This window comes from Gallinula chloropus (assembly GCF_964237585.1).
Source record: "Gallinula chloropus genome assembly, chromosome: 17".
NCBI classification, from domain to species: Eukaryota; Metazoa; Chordata; class Aves; order Gruiformes; family Rallidae; genus Gallinula; species Gallinula chloropus.
The window spans coordinates 5828233-5855631 of NC_140102.1; the positions used below are offsets into that span (position 1 = coordinate 5828233).

The 27399-nt window shown below is 37.4% G+C and overlaps 2 protein-coding genes across 4 annotated transcripts in view; one reads left to right on the forward strand and one right to left on the reverse strand.

Moving 5' to 3' along the window:
- Window positions 1-274: 274 nt before the first annotated feature.
- On the reverse strand, window positions 275-14202 carry RSRC2 (arginine and serine rich coiled-coil 2). Of its 3 annotated transcripts, none has more exons than XM_084271826.1 (10): window positions 14087-14202; window positions 11748-11904; window positions 11114-11157; window positions 8473-8663; window positions 7366-7509; window positions 3618-3740; window positions 3445-3524; window positions 2626-2855; window positions 1458-1547; window positions 275-939 (listed from the first exon to the last, which is right to left on the reverse strand). In XM_084271826.1, the coding sequence occupies exons 1-10, from the start codon at window positions 14090-14092 to the stop codon at window positions 760-762; spliced, it is 1245 nt and encodes a 414-aa protein (XP_084127952.1). In that variant the 5' UTR covers window positions 14093-14202; the 3' UTR covers window positions 275-759. The 3 variants fall into 3 exon arrangements, with proteins under 3 accessions (XP_084127952.1, XP_084127951.1, XP_084127950.1); XM_084271825.1 differs by having other exon boundaries at window positions 2626-2858; XM_084271824.1 differs by having other exon boundaries at window positions 2626-2858; window positions 3436-3524.
- A 581-nt stretch (window positions 14203-14783) lies between these two features.
- Window positions 14784-27399, forward strand: part of KNTC1 (kinetochore associated 1) — a gene marked incomplete at both ends in the record, with an annotated part of 37064 nt that continues 24448 nt past the window's right edge. The window contains 23 exons of the mRNA XM_084272243.1: window positions 14784-14915; window positions 15031-15151; window positions 15549-15664; window positions 16036-16108; window positions 16708-16785; window positions 17315-17349; window positions 17588-17698; window positions 18550-18643; window positions 18948-19000; window positions 19276-19388; window positions 20102-20156; window positions 20800-20898; window positions 21844-21887; window positions 21997-22062; window positions 22152-22227; window positions 23466-23591; window positions 23684-23773; window positions 24113-24178; window positions 24658-24719; window positions 25141-25252; window positions 26121-26264; window positions 26490-26546; window positions 26629-26727. Of these exons, the coding sequence (XP_084128369.1) occupies window positions 14784-14915; window positions 15031-15151; window positions 15549-15664; window positions 16036-16108; window positions 16708-16785; window positions 17315-17349; window positions 17588-17698; window positions 18550-18643; window positions 18948-19000; window positions 19276-19388; window positions 20102-20156; window positions 20800-20898; window positions 21844-21887; window positions 21997-22062; window positions 22152-22227; window positions 23466-23591; window positions 23684-23773; window positions 24113-24178; window positions 24658-24719; window positions 25141-25252; window positions 26121-26264; window positions 26490-26546; window positions 26629-26727 (2022 nt within the window). The remainder of the gene's footprint in view (window positions 14916-15030; window positions 15152-15548; window positions 15665-16035; window positions 16109-16707; window positions 16786-17314; window positions 17350-17587; window positions 17699-18549; window positions 18644-18947; window positions 19001-19275; window positions 19389-20101; window positions 20157-20799; window positions 20899-21843; window positions 21888-21996; window positions 22063-22151; window positions 22228-23465; window positions 23592-23683; window positions 23774-24112; window positions 24179-24657; window positions 24720-25140; window positions 25253-26120; window positions 26265-26489; window positions 26547-26628; window positions 26728-27399) is intronic.

Genomic DNA, 27399 nt, shown 5'->3' on the forward strand with positions numbered 1-27399 from the left:
AGCGCGGCCCGCCGGGCGCTGTAGTTCGGCGGCAAAGTCTGAGGGGGAGGCTTAGTCCCGGAACCAGCTACTGCAGCACTGGTGGTTTGGTTACCCCTCTCACTTCACTAAAATTTGTATTAAATCGAGAAGAAAAAAACTCAGATAAATAAGAAAATGGTAAGGAAAATGTTCCTGCAAAGTAAGCACGGCACATCAAACCCTAGTTCTGCCTTCTCCATTTTCCCTGACCAAAACAGCTTCCTCAGAGTTTAGCCCAAAAGATTAACTTAACTTAAAGTAAGGCCTTAGAGAAAAAAAGTCTTTATTATTAACCAGGTTTTTTTTGCACTGGATTATGTGCCTATTGGCCCAGACCGCTAAATAACATCTACACAATGTTTCTTTCATGTTTCAAGAATTGAAAATAACTGTACAAGGTTAAAGTACAAAAGTACACAAGACAGTGGACACGAAATATCCATGTATGAGTTCATCCCATCTGCTGCTTGGTTTGAAAAGTAGAACTTTTAACTAAAAAATACTGTCCTTCTATAGTTCTGTCAAGTTTAATGGAAGCGGGTATAACCTGATTACAACACTAACACCAGTATCACTGATCTTATATTTACAAAAAAATTGTATTTTTTAATAAATTAAAGTCAATGCAACACCCATGCAAGCTAGAATGCTAGCTTTTTGGTGAACAAGGACCCAACATTTGAACAAGAACCTTCCACAGTCCCAAGCTTTAAAACTGCCTTTTTTTTTTTTCTTTCTTCAAACTGCATCCATTCCTCTCATTGAAGATGTAAACCCCAATCCCATTCCTCTCTGTGTATGAGTCTGTGATCTTGCCATTTCATACTGTGCATCTAGATTCCGGAAAACCTCTTCCTGTTGTTTCAGTGTTTTGTAACTCTCTTCATCCACTGAACTACAGCCAGCTTCATCTTCACTCTAGAAACCAGACAGAAAAAAACAAACATCAGCTCAGTAGGAAGCAGTGTTTTCATGTATTACAGGTGTCCTAAATGTAACAATTTTGCTTTGCTGATTTAAAAAACTAGTAAGAAGTCAAGCACTTGGTGGTACTGCTGGAATATGCTAGTGTAGTTTTCTTCTCAGTGCCAAGGCCTTCATCCAGTTCCTTTTCCTACCTCATCCAAATAAATGTCTCCAATTAACTTACCTCTACAAAACAACAATAATATTTATCAGATTACAAGTACCAGTTATAGCTACCACTGCTGTTACAGATCATGACAGTTGCCTTGTTAGCCAGAAACATAGTAAAATTCTAGAATCTGAATTCTGATTTAGATACTGCTTATAAACTTTAATGAAAAATCCTTAAAGATAACTAGTAGAATCAGGTTAACTTAAAACCTTTATTGGTTATGGTACACTTTAAAATAGAAAAAGAAGTCACTGTCCTATAATTAATAATAAACAGTTATGAATGTTTAATTCTTTACCTTAATGCCCATCAGTTTTCTGAATTTGACATTTTGGTCCTTGTTTCCAAAATTTAACTTTTCCCATATTTCTGCAGACTGTGATTTATCCTGTACAAATTAAACAGAAGATGTATTACTTTTTTACCTAAGTTTCCATTAATATCAAGCAAAAGAGCAGTATGAAAAACGAGCCCATTGTGTAGTGCTGGCACAGGTGGAAATGAAAGACTGCCCAGTCCGGTCTGTCATTCCTGCAGCATCCTGTCCTGGTTTCAGTCAGGATGGAGTTAACTTCTTTTGTAGCAGCGGATGGAATGCTGTGTTTGAGAGTTAAAATGAAAGCAGTGCTGATAACACCCTGATGTTTTTAGTTTTGTCAAGCAGTCAAGGACTCTTTCAGATTCTTCGTATTTCTCTATTAATGAGAAAAGAGGGGACGAAGCCAGGACAGGTGACCCAAACAGGCCAAAGAGAATATTCCATGCCAATTACATCCTGCTCGGTATAAAGGAGGGCTGATGGGAGGAGGAGTAGGGGCGGCTCCAGGACGCGTGGTTTTTGGGGGATGGTCTGGTTCTGGGATGGCTCTGGGTGGCACGGCCTGAGTTTTGTGGTTTGGTGAGAAACTGCATTGTGTATCAACAGTTTCATAGATTTTTTGCTCTAAAGTCCTGTTAGCATTGTTACATTTTATCTTTCTGCTATTCAGTAAACTATCCTTATCCCAACCCAAAGGCTTTTGGTTTCGGGGTTGTTATTTGCCCCTTTTCTCTTCCCTTGCCTCACACCCCGCCTCCCCCTTCTCCCCCTCCTCTTTTCCTTTAAAGAGCAGGCAGCTGCATGGATCTTGGCTCTCAGGCGGGGTAAAACCACGACACATCCTCACAGAAACTCTTTGCGAGGGAAGTCTACTTCACCAGCACTTTCAAAACAGAGGAATTTAATTGGACAGTCTGGATAAAGTCTGGAAACCATGTCAGAAAGAAGATTTAAACTGAACTATGGAAAAACACATTTTCTTATTATAATAAGCAATATGCAACAGAATTCAGGAATAAGTGCTTAGACTGTGTTCAGGTTTCTTCCCCCACCCCGCTGCCACATGAAGCTGTTTCAGGTTTTCACATCTCATGAAACAGAGCACAAGATGTTTCCAAACAAGTTTTATGAAAGTAAAGGACATTACCCCTTCCTTTTTGCCTTGCCAAAGCATCTTCCGCTTTTTCTCCTGCTCAGCAAATTTCATTGGATTCACTGCTGCGGGGTTGTAATAGCTAGGTACAGCTATTCCAGTCTCTGCTAGTGCTTTTGCTTGTAGTGCTGCCATTTGAGCTGCCATTGCTATTTGAGGAGTTACTTGTGTTCCCGATGCCAGAAGAGCAGCAACATTAATAACAGAACCTCCAGTGGCTGCAGCTGCTGAAGAAAAAAGGTAACTTGCTATCAGACAGTTCAGACTTTTTTTAAAAAAAAAACAACAAAAAAAAACCAATCCAAGACACACCAAACCACAAAAGAAACCCCTGAAACAAAAAGCCTAAACTCTTCCTTTCATCTGAAATTGAAAATGTCATGATAAAATACATGTTATTTGTAAACGAAGAAGCAGGTCTCCAACAGCTTTAGTAAACCAGAATTAAAAGTGAAACTAAATGTACCTCGTGCTTCTAAATACCCAAGTTGGTAATACCTTTCGAGCTCCTGCTTAATGACACATAAAGGAACGGTCCAATGATCATCATGAAATAATTTACCAACTTAATACATATTTCTGTTACCAAGTCATCAATACTCGGTAAGTGGTAAGGAATACTGATTGTTTCCAAACCCAAATCCAAACAAAACCATTTCCTGGTTCTAGTTATCATTCTTATACATGGACCAAGTTAACAATTTCACAAAGACAACCTGCACATCTGTTGGACAGGGCTGTAACAGCACATAAGCCTATGCTATCTTGCACTCACACTATTATTACCGTATTAATGTAACACACATGGACTACCTGCAGCCATTTCCTGTTGCTTCTGCTTTTCAACCATTTCTTTCTCTCTCTGTTCTTGCAGTTTCTTAGCTCTTTCCAGTCTAGAAATACACGAGAAGAAAAATATTTAAGACATGCAAAAAATAACAGCAGCAGCTTATTTGTCACGTATTGAAATCGTAACAATTTCTGACCTTCTGGCTAACGCTTCCTGCGCATCCATTGCTGTATTTCGTCCCCGAAAAGGTGGTGGGCTCGGGCTCCGGCTGTGACTCCTGCTGAACCTTCGCGGCTTTTCAATTCTTTTCTTTCTTTCTCTGTAACCAAATTTAACAGAGTTGCTAAAACAACAAAGGTACACATATTCCTTGACACTTCACAAAGTATTTGATCACAACTCTTAAAATTTGCTTATTGATGAATTTGGAGAGTTCTCAAGAACAGCTTTCACGGAGATTATGCTAGAAGAATGTAACAGTCAGACCTAAACCTGCAGATTTCCACCTGCAAGATGTACCAGTATGTGTCATTCTGGGTATTCATTTACCCTCTTAATGTTTAGAACAAATAGTTCTGCTCTGGAGATTAATTTTAATGCCTGACAAGAAAAAGCATAATGTAACTTCTGGTAATGTCAACTGCAATAAAATTGTAATATGCATCAAGTTAGAAAAATGCTTTATAACCACAAAAGACCTCATGTCATGGTAATTATGTCAAAAATTGAGCATTTTGAAGAGGCCTGATTTGAAAAGCTGGAATAGGACTCGGGGAAATTACTATTTCTCTCCCTTCTGTATACTGTTCACTTAATGTGCTTCGGACAATTGCTTGAGGGAGGCTATCAAGCTAAATGGGAGAGCTGGTTTTAACACATGGGATTTGTGTTGGGTTTGCTCTTGAGATAGTGCTGCGCAGAGAACTACGATGCAGTGCATAATCTAGAGTCTGACATCCTGGAAAGGATCCAGTTAAAATGTATTTTTAAGCAAAATACTAAAACACTCAGTTAGGCTTATCTTCTCCACACCTTCTCCCAAGTAGAACTCATTCTTAGGATGTGTACATCTAGCTCCATCTAAGCAACAGCCACTCAAAATACACATGAAGTGCTATTAGCAGTATTACTCTTTGCCAGGATCATTAATATCTACATTAAAAGAGGTAAGAGTTTATCCCTGCTTAAGCCTCTGACGCTGATGTTTTAAACAAAGAAGTCATAGGTAACTGGAAGTGTCCAACAAAGCTTAAATTACAGGAGATACCACATTTTTCCCAGATTTGCCATAAACAGTCAGTTAGGATACAAAGATGTTTCTGCAATTTGATACAGAAATGTTATTATCAACAATTTGAGATAATAGCTAACTTGACAACAGCCACCTTAAATGGCATTCAGATACTCAGTTTCTTCTGCTTGCAACTTGGGCAGCATCTACAAACATCACGAAAGGTAGACTGAAGTTACAGAGAGGTTCTCGTTTAAATGACAAATCTGGTAGAATACAAAGGAGGCAAGACTTATCTTTTCATAGAAGATGACAAGATGCAGATTCAGGCACTGGGAAGTGACAGATCTGCATTCCTGAGATAAGATGTAATGCATGTTTCAAAGATACCTTCATTTTTCCCGTGCTGACTATTGTAGTTTGGTCTTGTCTTTGGTCTGATGCTTTATTGCACTGGTAAACATCAAGGAAATAAATATTTGAGCTTTTGTATTTAAGTATTTCCATTTGAAACAAGCAGATGGTGGCATGTTTTCCACCTAGCATTTAATCAGCGCAATGCCACACATAAGAACTGCCAGGAGGTCTACACGCTCACAGAACGAAAAGATTAGTTCAAACGCTAGTGAGAACAGGTCACTTGAAAATGTGAGTTTGAGATTATGCAAAGAACCATCAAGAGAAGGTCATGCTCTACTGTTTACAAATGCTTGTCAGTCTGCGAACTGTAAAACAACAAATATTGCATGTCATGAATGACAGAATTCATTTCACAGTTGAGTTTTAACAGAGTACGTTTCCACATCATGTTTATTTGCCTCATGAAGAATTTTCCTTCAGGCATGCCCCATAATTCTTTCCAAAGTCTTCACCTGAGCCCAGAACTTGATAAAGTGTTCTAGCTGCTGGTAAAAAAAAAAACAGACTTAGGCCTCCTATTTTCCTTCTCTAGGATTTGTGAGACAAGAATAGTACTTAAAATAGTTTCCTGAAGTACGTCCATTACTATCCCAATGGTATGTTTCCAGCTGAAGAAATTCCCAAGCTATGACTATCCCTTACTTCCCACATTTGATGTTCTGTTTCAGGTAATGTGAATTCCACTGCAGAACTATTCTGGGATGTGAAGTTTTCACAGAGCCATTAAACATAAAACATCCAAAATGACTTTTAAAAACAGTAAGTGCACATCGTCTGTAACAACTGGTAGGAGTGGGGAACAGAAGCCTTACACATCATGCCAAAGGTGACTTAAATACCATTAAATGCAAGTAATACATACTCCAATTGAAGACCCAGCTCTACTCACCCCTGCTGAAAGTCTGGTAGAAAGTGCATGCCAAAATAAAATACGACACCACCCATGTAATTCAACTAATTCTTCAGAAAGATAAGTCTTCTCAATAGTTTCACATGTGATGTTGTACCATTACATGAGTGTGCTAGATTCTTAAGTCTCCAACGATCCACTGTAATGCTGAGTAGTCATAACCAACTTCTATACCCTTTAAACAGGCAATTTAAAGTGAAAATACCACTGAAACTGGACGACTGGCAATACTTTATTGGGAACCCGGAAGGGACACCAATTTGCATTAAAACTACTTGTTTTACTTGAAATAATTATGAGGGAAAACATGCAACATGTAGTAGTCATTAAGTCATAGTTCAGCTTCAGATAATCCTACAGGACGTTAATAATGCTAAGGTGACACATACAAATAGACTCAGAACTACACCAAAATACTAAATGTTTCACCAGTGTTGGAAAACATTCATTTTTTTACTTTCTGTGACGAAAGCCTCAATTTCTAGTACTCAGGTACAGCAGGGAACTCAACTCCAAACAACAGACTCGGTATGTGTCTAGCTAATGTTCCAATCTGTGCTGCTAAAAGTTAAGGAAGAAATGGTAGTGCCCAAGATAAGCAAAGAAATTAATGTGACAGATGTTCTCATGTTAACTTGAAAAAAAAAAAGGAGCTGGTTATCAATAACAGAAGGTAAGTTCAGATCAGAAATAGTCCATCTGACTCAAAATTCACCTTAATACTATACTACCTGTGCTAGTTTACAGACAAGACAAATTTTTAAATAAACTTTGTGGAGCTGATCAGGATTAACTTACGATCTGTTCTGATAGCCACTTCCCTTTTACATTATTTACACAGAGATAAATACAATAGTATTTTTAAAGCTGTGCTTTGCCAACTACACTAGTCTTGTATCAACATATGAGAGGGTTAGTTGCATATTATTCTTCAGGTTTTCCCACTTCATTATCATTTAAGTATTCTACTTAAAATAATAAATAATTATGGTGTAAGAACCCAAAAAGCTTTAACTGTCATAACCATTACTACACAAAGTGTTGTTATCTGCTTTCCTACTTTCTCAGTCAGAGGTTTTTAAATGGTGGTTTTTTTAAGATCCCACAAAATACCTAGTTAAGCATTTCTAATTGCTCACATGACATTATTCTATGGTAAGCGGAGAATCTGAGACACTTAAACTGTCTAGGACAAATGTGTCTCTAAGTGGCCATGAACTATCCAGTCCTTAGCCCATGGTATCAATACTGCTGAGAAAGCACCAAAGCCATTTAGTTATGTTTAACAGCCATTGACTGGCAAACTCATCATGCTTCTATACATCATCCCATCACAGAATATTCAACCACCACCACTAAGCAAATGTGGAATTTAACACTTACCTGCTTCTACTCCTAGTTCTGCTTTTGCTTCTACTTCTATGTCTGTGTCTAGATCTTGATCTAGAACGAGATCTTATACGTCGTTTTCTCTCTCTGCTGCGAGACCGGGATTTTTTCCTATCACGACTTCTACTACGATGACGTCTGAAACACACGTCCCAAATTCTTACATACATTCTCATATTTAAATTCAGCTTCTACTCAAGGACTTGCATACAGGCTCATTACCACAGGGCAAAATGCATCAGGCAGGGTGGGGAGACTGCAAACTACACACAGAAGAGTTCATGCCTGGAATACTTTAAGTTGTGAGACTAGGAGATGAAATGGGAAGGGAACAAAACTCTACCACCACACACAGACGTTTACATAAACTACATAACAATCTCACTCATCAATACAACTGTTTTTTGTTGGTCATTTAAGTGTACATCTTAAAACATATACGTGAACAAACTACTCTGATTCAGGAGCGTTAGATGCAATGCAACAAAACTCTTATCCTCCCTATGGTATTCCAATACCTTAGGGAAAAGATGCCCAAGCTTCAGCTTGTGAGTCACACACAGTTCCTCAGCATGTCAATAGCAAAGAACAAGCTTCAGCTAACGTATTTGCTACAAATCCTATAGCTATGAGCAGAGCTGGCTGAAAAGTTGTGCCAGCAGCAACCTGCCTGTCCCAAGCAATTCTGCTACCATAACTGTGCTACGTGGCCTAGCGTGCAAGGAGGCTTATACAGCATTTTCTCTGGATAAGCTCTCAGTTTAGGAGGTAAAAAACCACAGTGTTGCTGAAGTTCACTTTCTTTTCTGTCACTGACAGCAGGGAACATTTAATACAAGGCTCGTAAGTTTTCCATAATCTGCATTATAAACACGAGACTGACACAACACATGTGATAAAGCCTTAGATATTCATCTACTTCTACTCAGAACCAATCTGAAAAAACCTCAAGTAGCAGCATACATACTACCTGACAAAAACTGAAACTCAGTTAAATTAGGTCAGCAATATAACTGAGTTGTACTTCAGAAGCCTACATAAATTCCTAATGCTGCTTCTGCAAACGCACTTGGCAAAAAATAATCAAGTAAAGCAACTTACCTTTCACGAGACCTGGATCTTGAATGACTCCTCCCTCTTGATGATTTCCTCTCTTTACGTTTATGTCTATCCTCACCATTTTCAGATGAATTTAGGCTATCTCTTCCCTTGTCAGAAGAATGTTCTTTGTCATTGTGGTCTTCAGATTTGTGCTTCTTGGAGGACTTCTCTTTGGATTCATGTCTTCTTGCCTGTTTTAAGAAGAAGTTGGTTCTTTCAGGAAAATAGTGCAACAAAGAGAGTTAGTATGGGTATCAGAAGATAAAAAATGATAAGTTGTGATGCAACATTAGTAACCTTAGGAGTGTGACCCAATCATAAGTGATGGCTATTTTACCTAACGCCACCAACTATCCGAAGTTGCAAATGTATGCTACAGATTTTCCCCCTTTTCCCTCCTCCCCACTAAAGGGTTTCACTGTAAAGTATCTTTACAGTGTTTCCACGTAAGACTTCACAGCATCACAGTTAAAAAATCAACTGTCATTCTCAGTTATTGTCTCCATTCCAAATACATACGCAGCTATCTTTAAGTACCTGACAAATTATGAATATGCATATACACACTTATTTGCCTAAGCCTACTAGGCAGAAAGTTACTAAAATCCATCCATAGTTGCAGGTGCCTACAATTTTGCTTTTAGAACTAAAACAATTTTTTAGCCATCATTAGGTAATTATTAATTTTTAGAGCAAAAGTATCTTCAGTCAGTAACTTCCAACAGTTATTAAAAATCAAAGTTACATGGTTGACATACCATCTTTAGTATTTAAAGGTAACATGCATCACACTGAGACCTCCCACAGTGTTAAATTAAAGATATGCTGCTCCACTACCGCAATTTCTTCCTGCAGTGCCTCTTAAAAAAAGATTCCTTTTTATAGCCACAACGCCAAAAATACTTAGCAAGGTCAGACCTGATTTTTGCCAGTGCTTTCCTTAGAGACTAAGTCATGACATCAACACCTTTTCTTAATATATCCAGTTTATTTTGAAATCCTTCTAGCACAAAAGCATAGCCCTCAAGTCTTTCAATTAAATATTTTTGTTCCAATTCACAACTTAAGTATGATACGTTAATTTTATACTAAAAGCCAATTCTTCAGATTCCTGTAACTGTAATTCAAGAGTCTGGAGAAGATGCTATAATTAGCTTATACCCACTCATATAAAACTTTCTAACTCTTCTACTAATATATATTCATTCCTGAATATATTTTATTATAGTTCAAGTACACAATGCTACCTATTTTTCCTGCTTTCACAGTATTTTATTCTTAACTCCTCTAACAGTCAGTTGTTACATAAAAACACATCTGAAGTTTGAGATGTTAGCTGTATACTAATTTTAAGTATATTCAATAAATAAGGCTCAGTCTTGCAAATATGAAAAATTAAGTCTACTGTAGGACATTATTCCCCATCTGTTCACTCTGTGAAACTTAGCAACTGCTAAATAAATTGTGTAAGATTAGATCCAACAGCATGGCAAAACACTGGACATAATTTTAATCAAAGACTTCTTTTTTTAAAGTTAAAAAGAGAGTATTTAAAAATCATGTCTTCCAGGCACACACTTAGTAATAAACCACCATTATATCCCATAACGGATTTAAGATATTTTTAAGGGAAATATGAGTTTGAATGACTAATAGTTACCTTATCATGAAGTAGGCTTATAATTTTGCTATCTGAGTCTGCAGCGTCTTCAGTTCAGTCTCTTCGCGCATTAGCACGCTGAGTATGATTTATTATAGAAATGTTATCATGTGAGCTAAACAATATATTCAATTTCACAAAAACTCTCCTAGATTATTTTTCTTTTCCTCCTTTCTTTTTCTTCCTCCTTTTTTAAACAGAGCTTCCATTGGAACGTGGGAAGGAGAAGTTCCTGACCCAGGTTAGAAGTTAAAAAGTCCCTCATCTGACCCAGCCTCTTATTGCCCCACATGGATTAAGCTTCTTTGTGACTATTTTGATGCTCCAGACTTGCTTGTTTCATCTCTTCTCTGCTGTGTAAACCAGTTACTTTCAAGGTATCAATGATGATGTCTCTTAACTCCTCTATACATTCACACACATATACTTATTTAGAAAGAGACAGCCCTCTGAAATTTTCGCTGCTACTGTCATGTTTTCCAGCTGATTCAGCTTGTTTGTCAAGCTATGAGTCTTTAAAATTAAAGGATGCAATAAACAAAGCTCAGTCAGGTGGGGAATTATTTTTAATATACTTAAGTGGATGGGTATGTATCATTGACAATCCTGAACATTGGCCAGAAATAAAGCCACCCAAGGCTTTTGGTTAATGGAAGCTCTGTGAAAGTCATCAAGAACACCATTCTACTTCTCCACATGAATTCTTTCTTTCGGCTGTTTCCACACACACACAAAAGAAAAAAAATAAAGTGACTAGTTTCTGAAAGCATTTTTTCTATAAAACTATTACCTTGTCAACATGATGGCTGCAATCATGCTTCACTACGAAAGGATCTCCATATCCATTTTTAAGCTTAAAGTTTCCAATATCTTGTACTTACCATAAAGTCATTTATATAGGTTTACACATATGTGCATTACTACAAGACACTTTTTAAGATGTATTGTACAATTACCTAAACACTACAAAGTCTTAATTACCTCTTTGCTTCTGCTCCGGCTTCTGTGCTTTCTTCCTTCAGCATCTGGAGAAGGAAACATCTATTGTTATTTACCAAAGTAAAGAGGAAATCAGGTAGCTATAATCCTTCTAGTTCCTTTCAGTTATTCCCCCCCTCAAAGTCAAGAATAGAGATTTAGTAAACAAACAGCACTTTAAAATATCTACTGTGGAAAAACTCCAGCTGTTCCCAGTTCTTTGCATTTACTTCAACTCTGAAACTAGCCTGTCAAACTCCAGTGAGGTAGGTTCTTCAGCCAGATAATCTTATTACAAGCATGCAAAGTATCCCAGTCTAATCATATTCATTTAAAATTAATAATTTTAATTTAATAATTTAAAATTAAAGCAATATGGCTTTCTGTTCCGTGCTGTGTGTCACCTTCCCATCCCCTATACATTGGCCAGACCTTTTTCCTTAGCACTTCTAGCATTAAAATTGAAAGTTTCAATGTAACACATTTAAGATACAAACTCAAAATTAGCAGATTTTTACCCAAGTCTGTTCTTTGGTTGTTTTGGGTTTTTTTTTCCAGAACAGCTTTAAAAAGATTTCAGATCTACAAGCATACATCAGAACATTACTAAGCAACTTTGCTTACACAAAAGCCATACCTGATTTCCGTCTTCTTTCCCTTGATCGTGAGCGTGATCTTGAATAATGATGCTTGGATGTTCTGGGAGAACTAGAGGCATCTGATTGTTCCTTTTTCTTCTCTCTTTCTGGAGAGGACTTTTCTGGGGCTACTCCATCTCGTTCTGTATCACTGCCCTGCACACAAAGACAGAATGTTGAAACCAAAACAACTCAGGGCTGAAAACCAAGAAAAACTATTGACTTAGAACTTAATCTGAAGACACACTTAAAATGATTCTCTATAAAGACAATCACCTGAGTAGCCATCCCACTATTAGTTAGGTAATCACTTGACAGGCTTGCAGTGAACTGTGCAACTGCATAAGGCTTTAATAGGGAGAACTAATACACAGTAACATTTTGCTCTCACACTACATTAGACTGCACGTAACTTTTTTTCATGTGCTTGTGATAATATCAGTAAGACTAAATTCTGATCCACAGTATTTGCAAGTACAGAACGAACATAAATGAGTTATATATTGTATTAGTGTCAAACAGCTAGCTCTTCAGTAAAATGCAATTTGCCTGAGAGTACATATAGGTCACATACACACATCCCAACAACTTCTCTATCGCATTTTTCTTAGGTGGCAAAAAACAAGATAACCCCTCCATCCCTTCTAAACCTTGACCTAGACTAAACTCAGAAACTTCTTTATCTTGCATAGATAGAGCAGTCCAGACTGCTTTGAGATTCGGTGCTGGAAGAAGTAAATGGGTACAACTCCCACACAATGCAATCCAAGTAACAGGACAGAAAAAACACACATTGAGAAGGTAAATGTGCTTTCATTAATGCCTTTCCAAATTCACTGCTCTCCTTTGTCCTGCCCATATAAATGGCATTCAATCAAACTTTCTCAACATTGTTCAACTGCAGATTTCACTAAGGACATAATTTGTCCCAGAAATGCTATTCAAAAAGATAAATTAGAGATGCAGGGGACTCAAACTTTCATAGTTTTCTACCAGCTACAGTTTTATCTGCAAAGTGAACACGACATGTGAAAACGTCCCAAATGCTAAATGCTAATTACTTGGAAAACAACCACAACAGATATTAGAGACTGACATTGATATATTACATATTAATGGCAGACTTTTTTCATAATATGTTACAGGTAGATATTTGGATTTCTCTCGTAACTACTACTGCCAAATTCTTTATCGATTTGCATCTGTACAAAGACAGATCTAGAGTGAAATCACTTTTCAGGAGTGAGAGATACAGTTCACTTCTATATGCAATACCAACATTTAGTTCAAAACATGGACAAGAGCACTGACCATTTCAGACTGCATTTGCAGCACAGCTTTAACTACAGTCTCACACTTCTGAGTATTACTGATACACCACCACCACAAACTTTAAGAATAATAATTTTTCAAGAAAGGGGGGGACTTTTCTCCAGTAGTTGAGCAGCCTCACTCTGTTTCACTACTGGTCCAACTTTCACAGAAAAAAGATAAAAGTGGCAGATTAAACACCAGAAACAATTATAAAATTTAAAGAGTTTTATCACTTTAGAGCCCAGTTTGCTTGTATTTCTTTTTCCACTCAAGACTATTTAATAACTTTTTTGGGGAAAATAAAGTTAACCAGATCAAGTTTGCCATCTACTTTTACTGGCTCTTCAACTTAATCATGGAACACCTTTATATATTACTAGCGGGCCACAAAAACACACATCTTCATGTATTACCAGGCCACACATTTTAAAAGTTAATCAAATTATGCTCTGAGGCCGTGTATGAACATAAAAAGGGCAGTGATAACCAGAACAGATGCTTTTCCTACCGATATTAACCATAAAGAAACTGCAAGACGGGGGCATATAATCACTGAGCGTCAGAGAACGCTAAATATAGCAAGTATGTGGCCAAACGCAAGAACAATAATAGCACAGGGAAAACTGAGCACGGCCCAAGCACAAAATCGATCCTCTCCCAGGGAACCGGCGCCCTAGAGTCCCTCTGAGAAACGCCGCTCGTGTAGCCACAATACTTCTTTCTCTGGCCAGAAAATTAAGAAGCCCCGGTCACAAGGCCTCCTCGCTCCTCTTCAAGCACAGATAAAGGAAACAGAAACTTCTAGAAACAGAGAGAGAAGTAATAGGTGGAAAGCGGCCACCCCCTCCCAGAGGCCCATCATGGCGCCGGCAACAGAAGGAGCGGCGGGCGCCATTTTGTCTCTCCGCGCACACGGCTCCCCGACCCAGCCCTCCCCATCTCACACGCTCTTCGCTCCCGCCCAGCGGCAGCCCCCTTCCCAATTCAGTCCCCTCCAAAAACTCCAGCAGCGAACACCACTCACCGCCATGACGGAGCGCACGGGACACCGCTTCCCCCTCAACAACTCCTCGCAAGGCGCTCAGCCTCCCTCAACAGCCGCGGCCGTAGCGCTCGCGAACCGAGGCGAGGCGACACACCCCGCAATCCCCCTCCCTTCAGGCACCCGGATGTAACTATGGGGCGGGGGAAGGCGACAGGGAGCGAGGGAGCCGCGGTGCACTCTGGGGCCCGAGAAGGATTAGGTAGTATCGTAGCAACAGCACCGTTCGCACTTGAAAGAAGTTTGGCCCCACGCTACAACCCGTAGCGCCAGCTGGGTCCCGCCAATTTGAAAAGCTGAAGCGGCGCTGAGGCGGCTTATTACCGGCCTCCGGGGCTGTGGTGAGGATGGCATGGGCGGCTTTCGGCCTCTGTGGGCAGGGCTCTCTGCTGTGTGGTGTGGTGGGGTGGGCTCGGCTCTCTGGTAATTGATTTCGTTCAGCTTTGGGTGCAGAGCTTCTTCTCGCCGAGCAGCTTTCAGGGCTTGTTGGGGGCATCAGCTGGGAGCCATGTTGCTCTTGCGACTTAACTTTGCTTTCAGGAGCCGCGTTGTGATCCCATTCTTCCTAGAGGCAGAGCCACGATAGAATACTAAAATCAATAACTTGCTTGTGATCATGTAGCTTTTTGAGAGCTCTCTCTTTTATAGCGCGTTTCTTAAATGTTTATCACAGGTAAACATGTGGAATGATATTGAACTCCTTGTGAATGATGACACGGGGAGCCCCCAGCTCCCGATAGGTTTAGGGCATGAATGTGGAACTGCACTGTACCAAGTGGATACCCTACTCCAGATCACATCTTCAGAAAAGGTAGAGTGCACCAAAGCTGTGTTGTTTTTTTTTTTTTCTCTAATAATTACCAGAGCTGCTTTGTCAGATTTTGCTAAGTGTTTCAGTTATTGCATATAACCCTTTTTCTTCTTAGGTCTCTGTTAATCCCCAGTTGTATGCGTGCAGTTCAAAGGATGGCAGTATTATTGTTGTTGATAGGTCAGTGGCACTTCTTGATAGCGCTGGGCAGTCTCTTCAGATGCATGTTCAGTTTGGTAAGTTCGTTTTTTAAAAAAACTTAACTTCCAGTGGAATTCCAAAATACATGGATTAAGCTTTTGTAGGAAAACATAGCAACTATCTTGTACGTCTGACCTGTAAAAGGAAGTGTTATAGTAAGTGCCTAAGGAATTAAAAGCGATTGTGGGTTCTGTATGCAATTAACTAAGTATTTCCATACAATTTAATTAGAATGCATCCTAACTCTTCACTGTAAGGGGAATAACTAGTACCATAACCACTCCCTGCATGCCCCCCCTTGTATTCTGTTTAGTCACGATACATAATTTTGGAGAAACCTGGGATGCTGTATTACCCAATTCCTGTGCTTCAGATTGTCTATGAATGAAAAGCAAATCCTAATACTTGACTTTTTGCCATTGAACTTTTCAGATACTAATGTGGATGTAGTTGGTATGTGTCAAGAAAAACAATTTCTTGTGGTTGGTGAGAGAAGTGGCAATTTCCACCTTATTCACATACCATCAAAACAAACTTTGCTAACCAAGGTACAGTTACTTTTCTAGTCTGATTTTGCTGACAACCTTTTATCCTCAGAATTTGTTAAGGTGGGTTTTTTCTTCCAAGTATCAAAATATAAAGACTTTTTGTATTTTGAGTACGTCTAGTTTGAAACAGTGAGCAGATTAAAGGGAAATTTTGTTCCCGTAACTAATGAACAAGCAGAATTTATTTAGTACTGGCAAGTATAAACAAGAACCAGTTCTTGTTTAGAACTTAAAGAATTTAAGTTTGAACTTATGATCAGTATTTAAAAAAATATGCAGTTTGGGGTTTTTTCATTGTGGACATTTTTGTTTGTTATTCAAATAAAATGCAGAGCAGTTAAATGCAGAATCTTGTGTTGATTCTATTTTAGATTTTGGTTGAGAAATCTTCAAGTGATAAGACTTATTTAAATCTCTTTATTGAAAAAGATAACAGAAATGCAGGTAAGAATTTCCTCACACACACCTTATTTCAATTGTGATATTTGTTCCCCTTTAATATCTGTGTGAAAGAGACTACAAAGTAATCAAGAAGAGCTTTACTATGCCCTATAGACATTAAATTTACTTTTCTTAATCCATTCCTGACAAGGAATTTAGTTCTTCTTACTTATGTTATGAGTGTCATAGAAGGCATTCAGAGCTCATTACCTCTTTTCTTTGACACTAGCTAAACATGAGAAATGCTGAAAAGGGAAGAATTCTTTGTTTCCTTCTAATTAGACTTGAGATTTTAGTAGTTCCTGTTCTATGTCTTCCCAGTCATGTTCTGTCACAGTATTTAAATGTAGTTTTCATATGAAAACAGAGTTTGCTGTCTGATGGATGCATACAAAAATTCATTTCAATCAAAGCTCTACAATGTACTTACTTATTCTACTATTTGTTGAAGGTGACAAAATTTTTGGTAAAAAATGTTAAACCTGTGTCATGTTTTAAATATTGAATGACCTATTTCACACTCCTGTTTATAACCATTAGTATCTTCACAGCCATTGAATACTTCATTTTGAATTATTTGTATCTGTTTTTTTTTTTTTTAGGTATTTATCATATGTTCATTCTCACAAGCAGTGGAGTCTTCTGCATTATGTGTCTCCCACTTGCTCAAACACAGGAAGGTAGGATGATCTGTCTACAAACTCTTAGTGATTTCCATTTGAACAGGAAGAACTGTGTTAAAAATACTTTTTCCTGAATCTTTCTATTGGGAATAAGATACTGAGTGGGAATTTTCTGTGTAATCTTGCTTTATTTTTAAAGGAAAATAGATATGCATCTGGTTCTGTAATAAAATTATGTTTGTATCCTTCCAGTAATTCCTCTAACTTTTGTTTGAGTTGTTGCTTTAGAGAGAGTATTGAATACTGTGGAAGCAGGATTGTAAGATCTAATCAGTCTTAGCTGTACTGAAGAATATTTGGAGTAGTTTAAATTTTGAATGTTGTATAAGTATTGTTATTAGTCAATTTTCTGTAACTCAATCTGTGATCAATAGAAATAGACCCTGTCAAAGACTGTAGCTCAAGTGTTTTTCAGCATAGCCAGGGTAGGAGTGAAATGTGCTGTATGATGCTTGGTAGCTTTTTTCAGTTTTTTATTGGTTTTTAATGGGGCTTTTTCTGTTTTTTTTTATTTTTTTAAATATAGCAATTGAGAAGATGGATATGATTACAGCAAAGAAAGTAAGAAATACTTGTTAACTTGAATTAGTGCTAAGTTAAGTGCTAAGTTTATAACAAAACTTTGCTTTGTATGCTGCACTGATTACTTACCAGTGTATTATTACAACTCATAATGTGATTATTACTTTTTCTTTACGTGAAGAAGTGAGCAGTTCAAGGTTTTGTTCTCTAATTGTATGAACAACTTTTTTTTTTCTTCTCCTTTTGTTTCCTTTCCCTTCAACTTTCACCCCACAAGTTACCAGGACAAATAAAGACAGCTTTCATTTCCACAGAAGAGTATCACAGCCTTGGCTGTCAGAATTTTGTGATAAGTAACTCAGTGAACAAAATCCACTTGGTAATTGGGGTAAGTACTAAGAATGTGTTCCTATCAATTGTTACATGATCAGTGATGCTGTGTTTTGATCTAAAACAAAACTTAGGTCTAGTTGGTTGAAAAAGATGATAAATATTTTGCACAAAACATTTTTCTTTCATGTCCTTCACTGTAAATGTAAAGGTTATCAGTTGTGCAGTCTGTTCATAGTTTTTCTTGTAAGGAAGTAACTAATCCTGCTCTGTTATGATGAATGCAGGGAAAATATTTTCATCCTGGTTGAATGACCTTAGTAAATCACTGCAGTTTCTGACCTGTACAGGCCACTTGGCCAGAGTCTTCCAATCAGGTTCATGTTCAGCAAAGACTTGCCAAAGTAGCAATCAGGGTCCTGATTGAACAAAGCCCTTAAGCATGAATTAAACACAGGAACTAATAAAAAAAAAATTAAAAGACATATTTTTAAATGCTACTTTGGACTAGAAACAAAGTTTTCTCTGTTCATTGACTGAAGCCTGTTGAATTCAATGCATTTTTTTTTCAGGATGTCCGGTCTTTCGTTCAGGTTTTATGTTGTACAAGAATGGAAAGTGGATGTTTGGAAACACAGCTTATTTTTTTTGAAGAGCTAAGAATGTTTGGGGATGCTGACTGTGACAATTACTGTAGTAAAGGCCGGTATTGAAAGGAGAAAGGAAAAGGGCAAAATTAAGGAAAATAAATTCATTTTTCTGAATATCAACATTCACTTGTCAATACAGTTTAAGTTAGTTTTGCAGATTTCTAAGTATTCTTGTAAGTTAAAGATCTATTGAAGAAGCACACCTGGCATTGGCCAAATTGGTAACGTATAACCCTGTTTCCTTTGTCTTCACTAACAGGGTAAAGGAGATTATGTACTCTCCAAGTGGGAGGTAGACACTACAAATAACCTGGTGTCTATTCAAAGTTTTGCTGATTCATTTCTGATCAAAGGTAAAGAGGGTTTTTTTTTTATTAGGCAAGTGTAGAATTTGTATTTAATAGCAGAAAATGCTAAGGCACTTCATTGTTTTCAGTAATTCCACAAATACCAAGTGACACTTGTTGTAAAAGGTACAGCCAAAATGTATCCCTCAAAACTGAGTATAGCTTATGTACATCACAATTCTGTTTAAACTAAACTTCTCACAGACCTTGGAAGTTTCTAGTGGCTCAGTTGTACATTTTAATACACTTTTGCTTCCAATAAATTTCTCAAGAAAAACTAATAAATCTATGTGATTGGATATTTTTTTAGGTGCAGTGAAACTTCAGGTTCTTGACAATCTGCTGTTTGTTTTAGATACAGAGGTATGTGTAATGGTTTGGCTTAGCCTTTGTTTTACAATGTTCTTGATTCGGATATATTTATTGTATAAAATAATGTTGCTTATATTTAGAGAGGATCTTGATCTTACTGTGGGTTTGCTGGTTTGGTTTTTGAGGGGGTTTTGCTATTCCTAGTCATTATTTAAACTATGGAATGTGTTTAACGTTCTGCTTGGGAAAGATAAGAATGTCTTCTGCAAAGAAAATAAGAAATCCATATCTGATCTTTTTTTTCCCCCCTCTTTTTAAAAATCTAGAATATCCTAAGTATGTGGGATGTTTATTCTCTTAGTCTGATTTCTTACTGGCCTTTAATACAAATTGAAGAATTTCTTCTAAGTTCAGAGTCAGATTCTTCTCCAGTCATATGGTAAGTAAACCTTTCTATCACCAATTCTGAAGAGCGAAAAGCTGTCCTTACAGACACGTGCCACAAACACTTGACTTTTGGTGGTAGTGAATTGTTAGAAATTTTGTCTGTACCTTTCTACTCAGTAAGACAACATCATTGGATTGCAGGTATCCTTAGCTCTTGTGCTGTACAATAGAAAATCTTGGTGATTTCATCTTTTCCCTGGTTTATGTGTTGCTTCTGCTAGGGAATTTGGCATGTAATCTAAATCATTTAGGAAATGCTCATTTAAAATAAGGTGTATAATATTGTTTACAAGTCTGATGTTATAAAAAAGCTGGTCTGTCTCTTGGATAGATAAATAGTAAGATCTATATTCTGTAGGTGGAGAAGGCAAAGTCTAGTGGTGTGTGTACTGGTTAAAATGCAAAAGAAATTAATGGCCATCAAGATTGGAAGATGAGACTCTTGGCTCTTTCTTTTTAAATTGTATGCCAGTTTAAAAAAAACAGGCATCAGATCCATTTGAAAAGCTTAAAAACACTGGAAGTTATGTGTATGTCCCCTACTTGCTAAAACACTGTTACTTTTGGGTGCACTATAGGGTTTTAAAATGTACTGGTTTCCATGGAGAACTAGATTTTCCAACACTCAAAATCCAGAATATTGCACAGTTTTAGCATAAGTTTTGTACAATGTATTTTGCTTCTTTTTTCTCTCTTGTTCTGTAGGCAAGGCCATGCCAATGTTAAACTGATAGTCCTGACAGTGCCAGATAACAAACAGGTATAATCTTTTCGTCTGTGTTCTGTTCCTCAGTTGTTGCACAGTCACTCACAGGAAAAAGAGAAGGGGGGGAGAAGAAAAGGAGATGGCTAAACACTTGCAGTGGAAAGAGCTCTCAGGAACCCAAACTCAAAACAGAATATAAACATATAGGGAGTAAGGGGTATTGTAATGCCTTATGTGGTGACCCAGGGCAAGCTTCTGTTTTGGGGTGGTTGTGGATTGTTAGGGGTTGGCTTGCTTGCAGGAGAGCACCACAATTTACTATTTTCTTACATACCTTCATGATTATTTTAAAGCAGTATCTGCTATATTCAGCATTTACTTCCACATACAGTCAGTGAGTAGAATTAACTGAAATAGAATGCCAGGATGAACATTAAACTTTTTTTCTTCTTTTTTTTTTTTTTAATTAAACCTGTCTAATTATATATAATATGCCTATGTATAGAGGCAACATCTAAAACATAATTAAACTCAAATTGTAGAGATCTGCATTTTGATAAAAACTTATAAAAATAGTGTCTTCCATCTAACTCCGCAAGAATCCAGAAATGATTCTGCAAACAATACTGTCACCAGTATATGAGAAAAAACTATTCTGACTTGCTTGTTTTTGCCACCCCCCTTTTTTTTTTAATAGATGAGAAGTCTAATGGTTTATGCATTTCCCTCTGTGCAACTGCTCTATTCGTTGGAAGTATCTGTTGTTTCTTCACTTCTTCAAAGTGGGATTGGCACAGTATGTTTCAACTACTTTGTTGTTGTTCTTTGAATAAATATAGTTATCTTTATAGGTATAATTGTTAAAGAGGCTACTGTATTATTCTTGTTAGTTTAGGGTGAATTTGTGCTAGGACCTGTGTGGGAACGAAGAAAGATTTTAATGATGTCCCCAAAGGATGGAGAAAAAAAGTGCAATATATAGCAAACCGAACAGTTTCATTCTAGGTCCAGGTCTATTGTTAAAAGCTGTATGAAGTTTTAAGTTCTCTTAAAACAGAAATGCTGTGGCTTTGTTTGGGATTTATTTAAGTTTAGATGAGAGCACTGCTCTCTTATGCTCCTCTCTTATAAAGACTTTAACAAGGACAAAAAAGACAGAACAGTATGAAATGAGAATATTGTAATACATTCTTCTGTATTATAAGTGTATGAGAAGATACCAAGTCAGAAATCTAAGCAGTGGCTCTTCATTGGAACTGTGAATGTGGAAAACTCTGGATCTGATATGCAATAAAAAGCAATTTAATCAGCTTTGCATACCTTGTATGAAGTGCTTGGCAGAAAATACTGTATGTGCAACTACACAGTAGAGAAGATGATGGCTAGGAAATCCCTTTTCTTTGCTCTCAGATGATAAAGTCAAGTGAGAAGTGCCAATGCGTGTATTGGTTTTGGAAAGTAGCAAAGAGATCAGGTTGTAAAGGATGTGAAAATGGATACTGTGTGACCTGCTTAATGCTTGGACAAAATGAAAGCATGTGATTCTTGAGATGATTCACACAGAGGGGGAGGGAACTATCTAGGAAATAACATGATAAGCATTAAAAAAACCTGACAAATTTATCTGAGAGGAAAGCAGCGGTTTGTTTCTAGATTAAGAAACATATAATGCATTACAGTTGTGCTTTCTTATGACCCATTACCCATAACACCTAATGATTTCTGTTATTGCATACTACAGGATACAATATACTTCTTGGAAGGAATTAATGAAAAACATCAAATGTAAGATAATGTTTTGTTCCTTAATATATAATTATTAAAGTGGCAGATTAATCAACTACGAAACAACTCTATGTAGAAGTAAACTCACATACTTCCCTCTCATCCTCAGACCCTCTGAAGGCCCAGTTTCTATTGTTGTGATGAGAAGTTTAACTGAAGCCTTGCCAGAAAATAGGTACTAGCTTATGTGAAACACTATTTTCTTATTTCTTTTATCTGTGGTTTGGCACTTATATTGATGTAGTTTATTTTATTTTCCCATAGGCTAAGTCGCTTACTTCACAAACACAAATTCACTGAAGCAGAGAATTTTGCTATTCAGTTTGGACTAGATGTTGAGGTAAGTTGTTGATTCTTGATAAATACATTTGGACGTTAATTACTATAAATGAATGTATGAGTTAATGTTCTTGCCCTGCAGTCTAACAGAAATATTACAAATATAGTGGAATGTTACCTTACAAAGTAACAGGCTGTACTTGAAAGCTGGTTCGGAGTTGGACAATTGTAGCAACGCCTTTTGAGAGGACTGGGTTTTGTGTCCCACCCAGATTTATTCCTGACCCCCACATAATCAGGCCTGGGGAAGGCAGCAGAGACAAGTCAGTATACAGTAACAGGAGAGCAGATGTCCTTGAGAACACGAGCTTGCAAGAAAATCCATGAGATAACAAACTGCAAGAATGTTAATGATGTGACTGTGTCATCTTAACCAATTATTAGCAATAGTGAGACACGTGTAAAGCGTGAGAACAGAGCATCTAACCAATAACAATGTAATGTAACTCGTGCACTGATATAAGCTCTGTGTGTGTGTGTGCTCAATAAAGGAGCTCAGCTTTTGATCACACTCATCAGAGTTGAGTCCGCCAAACTTCAGCTCCGGCAGACAACTACAGGGCTGAACTATGTTTCTATTTACAATTACTAACAAACCTTGTGATGAGAAGTAGTGCAGTCTGGTCATAATAAGTGCTGCTGAATCAGGAGAAGGGATGTTTCTCTTTTAGTAGCAGGAAACTGTTGCTTTGGAAGTGTGGAGCCATGCTAGGAAGAGATTACATACCAATATGGTTAAAAGTAAACAGTTCACTTTATTCAAGCTGGTAGCTGCTTATATACATCTGAGGGTTACATAACTAGGGGCCAGAATAGTGGGGGGAAAGGCCATCTGCGCTGTATCAGGTCTTTACCCCCACAATGGAATTTTGAAGTACCATGAGATCTCGTTACAGGTTCTTATTCCCAAGCCTTTCAGCCCCTTGTTAGTGAATTCTTAAGGCTGTTTTTTGCAAGTGCAAGTAACTGTGGCCTTGATCAGCTAGCCAGGCTACCACAGGGTTGTGGATTTGTTTGGCGTTTTTTTTAAAAGGCAGGCTTAGTTGGTGAGAAGATACCACAATTGTTAGGAACCACTTGGTAATCCATTTCTGTAATGAAATCATTCAGTGTACATGAACATACATTATCTCAAAAGCATTGTGGATGAAAGTGCAGTTTTCAGTTGTAGGCTGTTTGCTTAAAACTTTAATGCATCAGACAGAAAACTGTTTCTGGTTGTTTTTTTTTTCTTTAAAGCTTGTATACAAAGTGAAAGCAAACACTATTTTAGAGAAACTAGCTTCAGCTTCTGTTGGGAGCTATGGTCATGAACTCTGGCTGGATCTTGTGACTGAAGCCAAAGAAAATTTGAAAAAAATTCAGGTATGTTTTTATTTCCACCCTCTTTCTCTAATAAAGTAGTTCAAATTCTAAAGGACTCAGAATTAATGTCAGTTGTTTCCTTGTGCAAACAGGATAGCGAGTTTGTTGTGGATTATTGCATAAATGCTCCATGGCCACTGTATGAAACAACTCAAGAAATGTTGAACTACGCTAAAGTCAGAGTAAGGGATTTTATTTGTTTAAGCTGCTTATACTTGTCCATTCCTGTTACATGCTTCTGTACAACTCAGAGGGGGGTGTACATCTTCAAACCAGTTACAGTCATTGAAAAAGTAAATGCATTAAGTTGTATTTTACCAAACACGAAGAAGCAAGGCTTGTTCCAACCCCCTTCTTGTTATTGCTTAAGGCCAAAAAAAGAGTTTAAAGTTTTATTTTCACATCACAAAGCAGTTCTGATGAAGATTACAGAGGTACTAAGTTTTTGCTCGTGCCTTTATCAATTTGTAGTACTGTCTGGTATGTTCTGTATGTACAGAGCTGTCATGGATTTGTTTCAGATCTTGAAGAAAGATGATAAAACCATTGCGCCATCGTGTGATGTGGCTCCAGTATCTATAACTGAGGTGAGAACATACTACTTCTCCCTGCAGCACCATATGATACATAAGTAGGATGTAGAGTTTTGCTGTTGAACATTTAAAAAGTCTAAGTGAAATTATATTTTATCGTATATGTCATGGTATGAAAGAGAACCACAGTCATGACAGGCTTCAGAAATAAATGATTCCTTCAACTGTGGAAGGAATCACTTTTAGACGCTCCAGAAATTGAATGAAGAATCTTTCTCAAGTGCTTTTGCATATTTTATTATGTTTCATATTTAGTCCTGCTGTACAATGGACAGGCAAGAATCAGTGTAAGATATTTAACTCAGTATTGTGGATTAGTGCTTCATTAAGCAAACTTACATGTGTAATTAACTGAAATTCTTGAAAAGTCCTTATTTTCCTCCATTCTTCCTTTCTGTGGTGGTTATTCTAACCATGTAGTATGACAGTTTGGTTAGCCAGATATTGACTTTAAATCTCTTGTCCCCACTCAGGTTTTGAGAGCTCAGGCAAGGCTTACAACATTTTATGGAGCTTTTGGACCAGAGAAATTCAGGTTTGTTTCTGTTTGGTTGTTAAGTTTTAAAGGAAATTTAATTGTCATTGTGTCATTGAAATTAAGAATAATTTTGTTTGTTTGTTTGGGGGGAGGGGGGTTTGTTAATTGAGTTCATTAACCTTCAAATCCTTCCTTCTTTTCCTGAAGTTTCCTGTGTTCTACTATGGAGAAGGGAGAATGCAGAGAGGTTGATATGTTTAAAACACGATTTATCTGTTACACATGCACTATCTTGAACAGATTTATTTTTTTTTCATAATTTAACATATATAGGAGGGGTTGTGATTTTATGCACACACCATCTAAGACTGCTGTGGTTTCTTACAGTATATTGTACTATCTGGAGAAGTTCTCCCCCGCAACTCCTTTAATATTGACATATAACAGTAACAGTTTCTTTTCCTCCTCTCACTTCTAGTGGTATTGCTTGGACAGAATTCCTGAATAATGAAGACACTTTCAAGAATATCCTTTTTCAGCTAGAAGAAGGAAATTTTTCTTGTGCACAGTACCTCTGGCTTAGGCATCAGGTGAGATAGCATAGACATGTTTTTGGTATTTATGGAGGATATTAAGTGTCTACATCTTCCAGCCTTGTTTAACAGAATCAGGCTAATGCGATTATGAAACAGCTCCTCAAAGAAATGAAGGTCTGTGACAGAATCTTGTCTATTATCACAATCGTTACCTGTTCACCTAGCTCCTTAGAAGGCTGAACTTCTTCCTGATTTAAGAATAAACATGTATTTCTGATGTCAGGACACATATTTCTAGGTCTGAAGGATGATGATTCTTTTATTTATTCTGTGGTGGCTATAATCTCCCATTCACTTTATTTTAAGCACAGCTCTCAAAATTTTAAGTAGACATTTGCTTACTGCCTTAAAATCCTTTAAAAATAATCACATAGACTCCTACTTCTTAATGACACATCAATAACAGTGGATATGGGCTATTAGATTCTTTAGTGCAAGGCCAGGTTGGATGAGCACTGGGCAGCCTTGTGTAGATCCAGGCCTGGAGGTTGGTGGCCCTGCCTGTGGCAGGGGGGTTGGAGCTCTATGATCCTTGGAGTCCCTTCCAACCCATGCCATTCTATGAGTCTAGCAGACATGGACCTGAAAGTCTTCATATAGGGCAAGCCCTGAAGTAGTAGGACGCGATCCTACCACCGTAACTTGCAAAGAAATAGCTTCAGTTAGGTCTAGTTTAAGGAAACCAAGCTATAGCTTTTCTGAACAGGGCTGTATTCTTTTAGAATGCCTGTCTATGATTAGTGAGTTTTTCTCTTTGTATTTAAGAAATCAATTGCCTCTTCCTATTAGTGAAATGGCTTTACAAAGTATCAGGTAAACATCTACTCCATATATCTGAAGTTTTTCTGTTCTAATATTTTAGGCAGATTTTGAAAGCGGCTTTGATGAGAAAATGCTGGAGAACTTGCTTAACGCCATCTGTTTCCCTGTTCCCTTGAAGGAACTATGTTTGTGGCTTAAAAATATTGTGATCCCTTTTGTAAGAAGAGTTGTACCAAAGGGGCAGGTAAGGCTAACTTAATAAATGCAAAATATCATTTTCTCAGGCTAAGATAACGTTATAGCCAGATGTACAGATTTCTGCTTTTCAATGCCAGGACCTTGTTCCTCTGTCTTTTTTAAAGGGTTTTTTCCCCCCTACAGTTTATATTTTGAATTATTTCTTTTAAAACAAATTTCTAATGGAAGACTTTAGTCATACAATTATAAGTAAATTATTTCTATTTTTCAGAAAATATTAGCAAAATGGCTGGAACAAGGTGCTCGAAATCTTGAATTAACTGATAAGGTAAGTCACACTGCACAAACTTCACATGTGTTTTGTTTCTAGATGTGTAATATAGTTTCCTAATGACAATTATTTTTTACAGGCAAATTGGCCAGAAAATGGACTTCAAATGGCTGAGATTTTTTTTACAAGTGAAAACCAAGGTGAAATGGGATTGACATTTGGCCAGTGGACTCCTTTGGTAAGAAATGGAGCAAATACAAGAATCTGCTAAGACACTTCAGAACATATGCTCTGTGCTGGAGTTGGAGTTAAATTTCAATAAATATACTCCTTTCTCAAATTTTTTAGGAAATTAATTGCAATTAAGCATATGTTATGGCTTGGAGAAAATGGGTATTAAAATCAGCCAGCTGTAAGGTTGTGAATACTAATTTTGTGCGAACACCAGTAAATTATGTATGTATATATCCTAAGATTACTAACATCTTCAAAAAAAGTCGTATGAAAGTGGTGAAAGATAAAGCTTAAAGGTGACCAGCTGTGCATTTTAAAAACTTACTCCAACTCCCACTTTCACCCTGCACTTGATTTTTTTTTTTTTGTTGTATGCCATATGAATTTAACAGGTCAGCATGTTTTTTCATAAATCTTCAAAATTCCACTGCATCAACAATTGTGAGGTTTCTTGCAAGATCACATTAAAAATAGGGTTCTAACACCAAAGGAAACATCCACTACAGTGTTTCCAGCCATTTGTCTTGCCTGTCCTTAAGACTTTCAGTGAATGAATACTCATCCCTCTTCCCTGTGCAGGCTCTACTAGTTAGTGCATTGCTGTCTAATATCTAGAAAGAATGTTTTCCTAATACCTTACTAGATTCTTCCTTGATGCATTGCAATTTCACTACCC

What these genes read in the sequence shown, in the direction of transcription:
- RSRC2 (XM_084271824.1), bottom strand. An exon ending in GGAAAGAAGACGGAAATCAG is followed by an intron (nt 11,158 to 11,747) that starts GTATGGCTTTTG and finishes TTCCTTCTCCAG; the next exon opens with ATGCTGAAGGAAGAAAGCAC. An exon ending in GAAAACTGATGGGCATTAAG is followed by an intron (nt 940 to 1,457) that starts GTAAAGAATTAA and finishes TCTGGTTTCTAG; the next exon opens with AGTGAAGATGAAGCTGGCTG.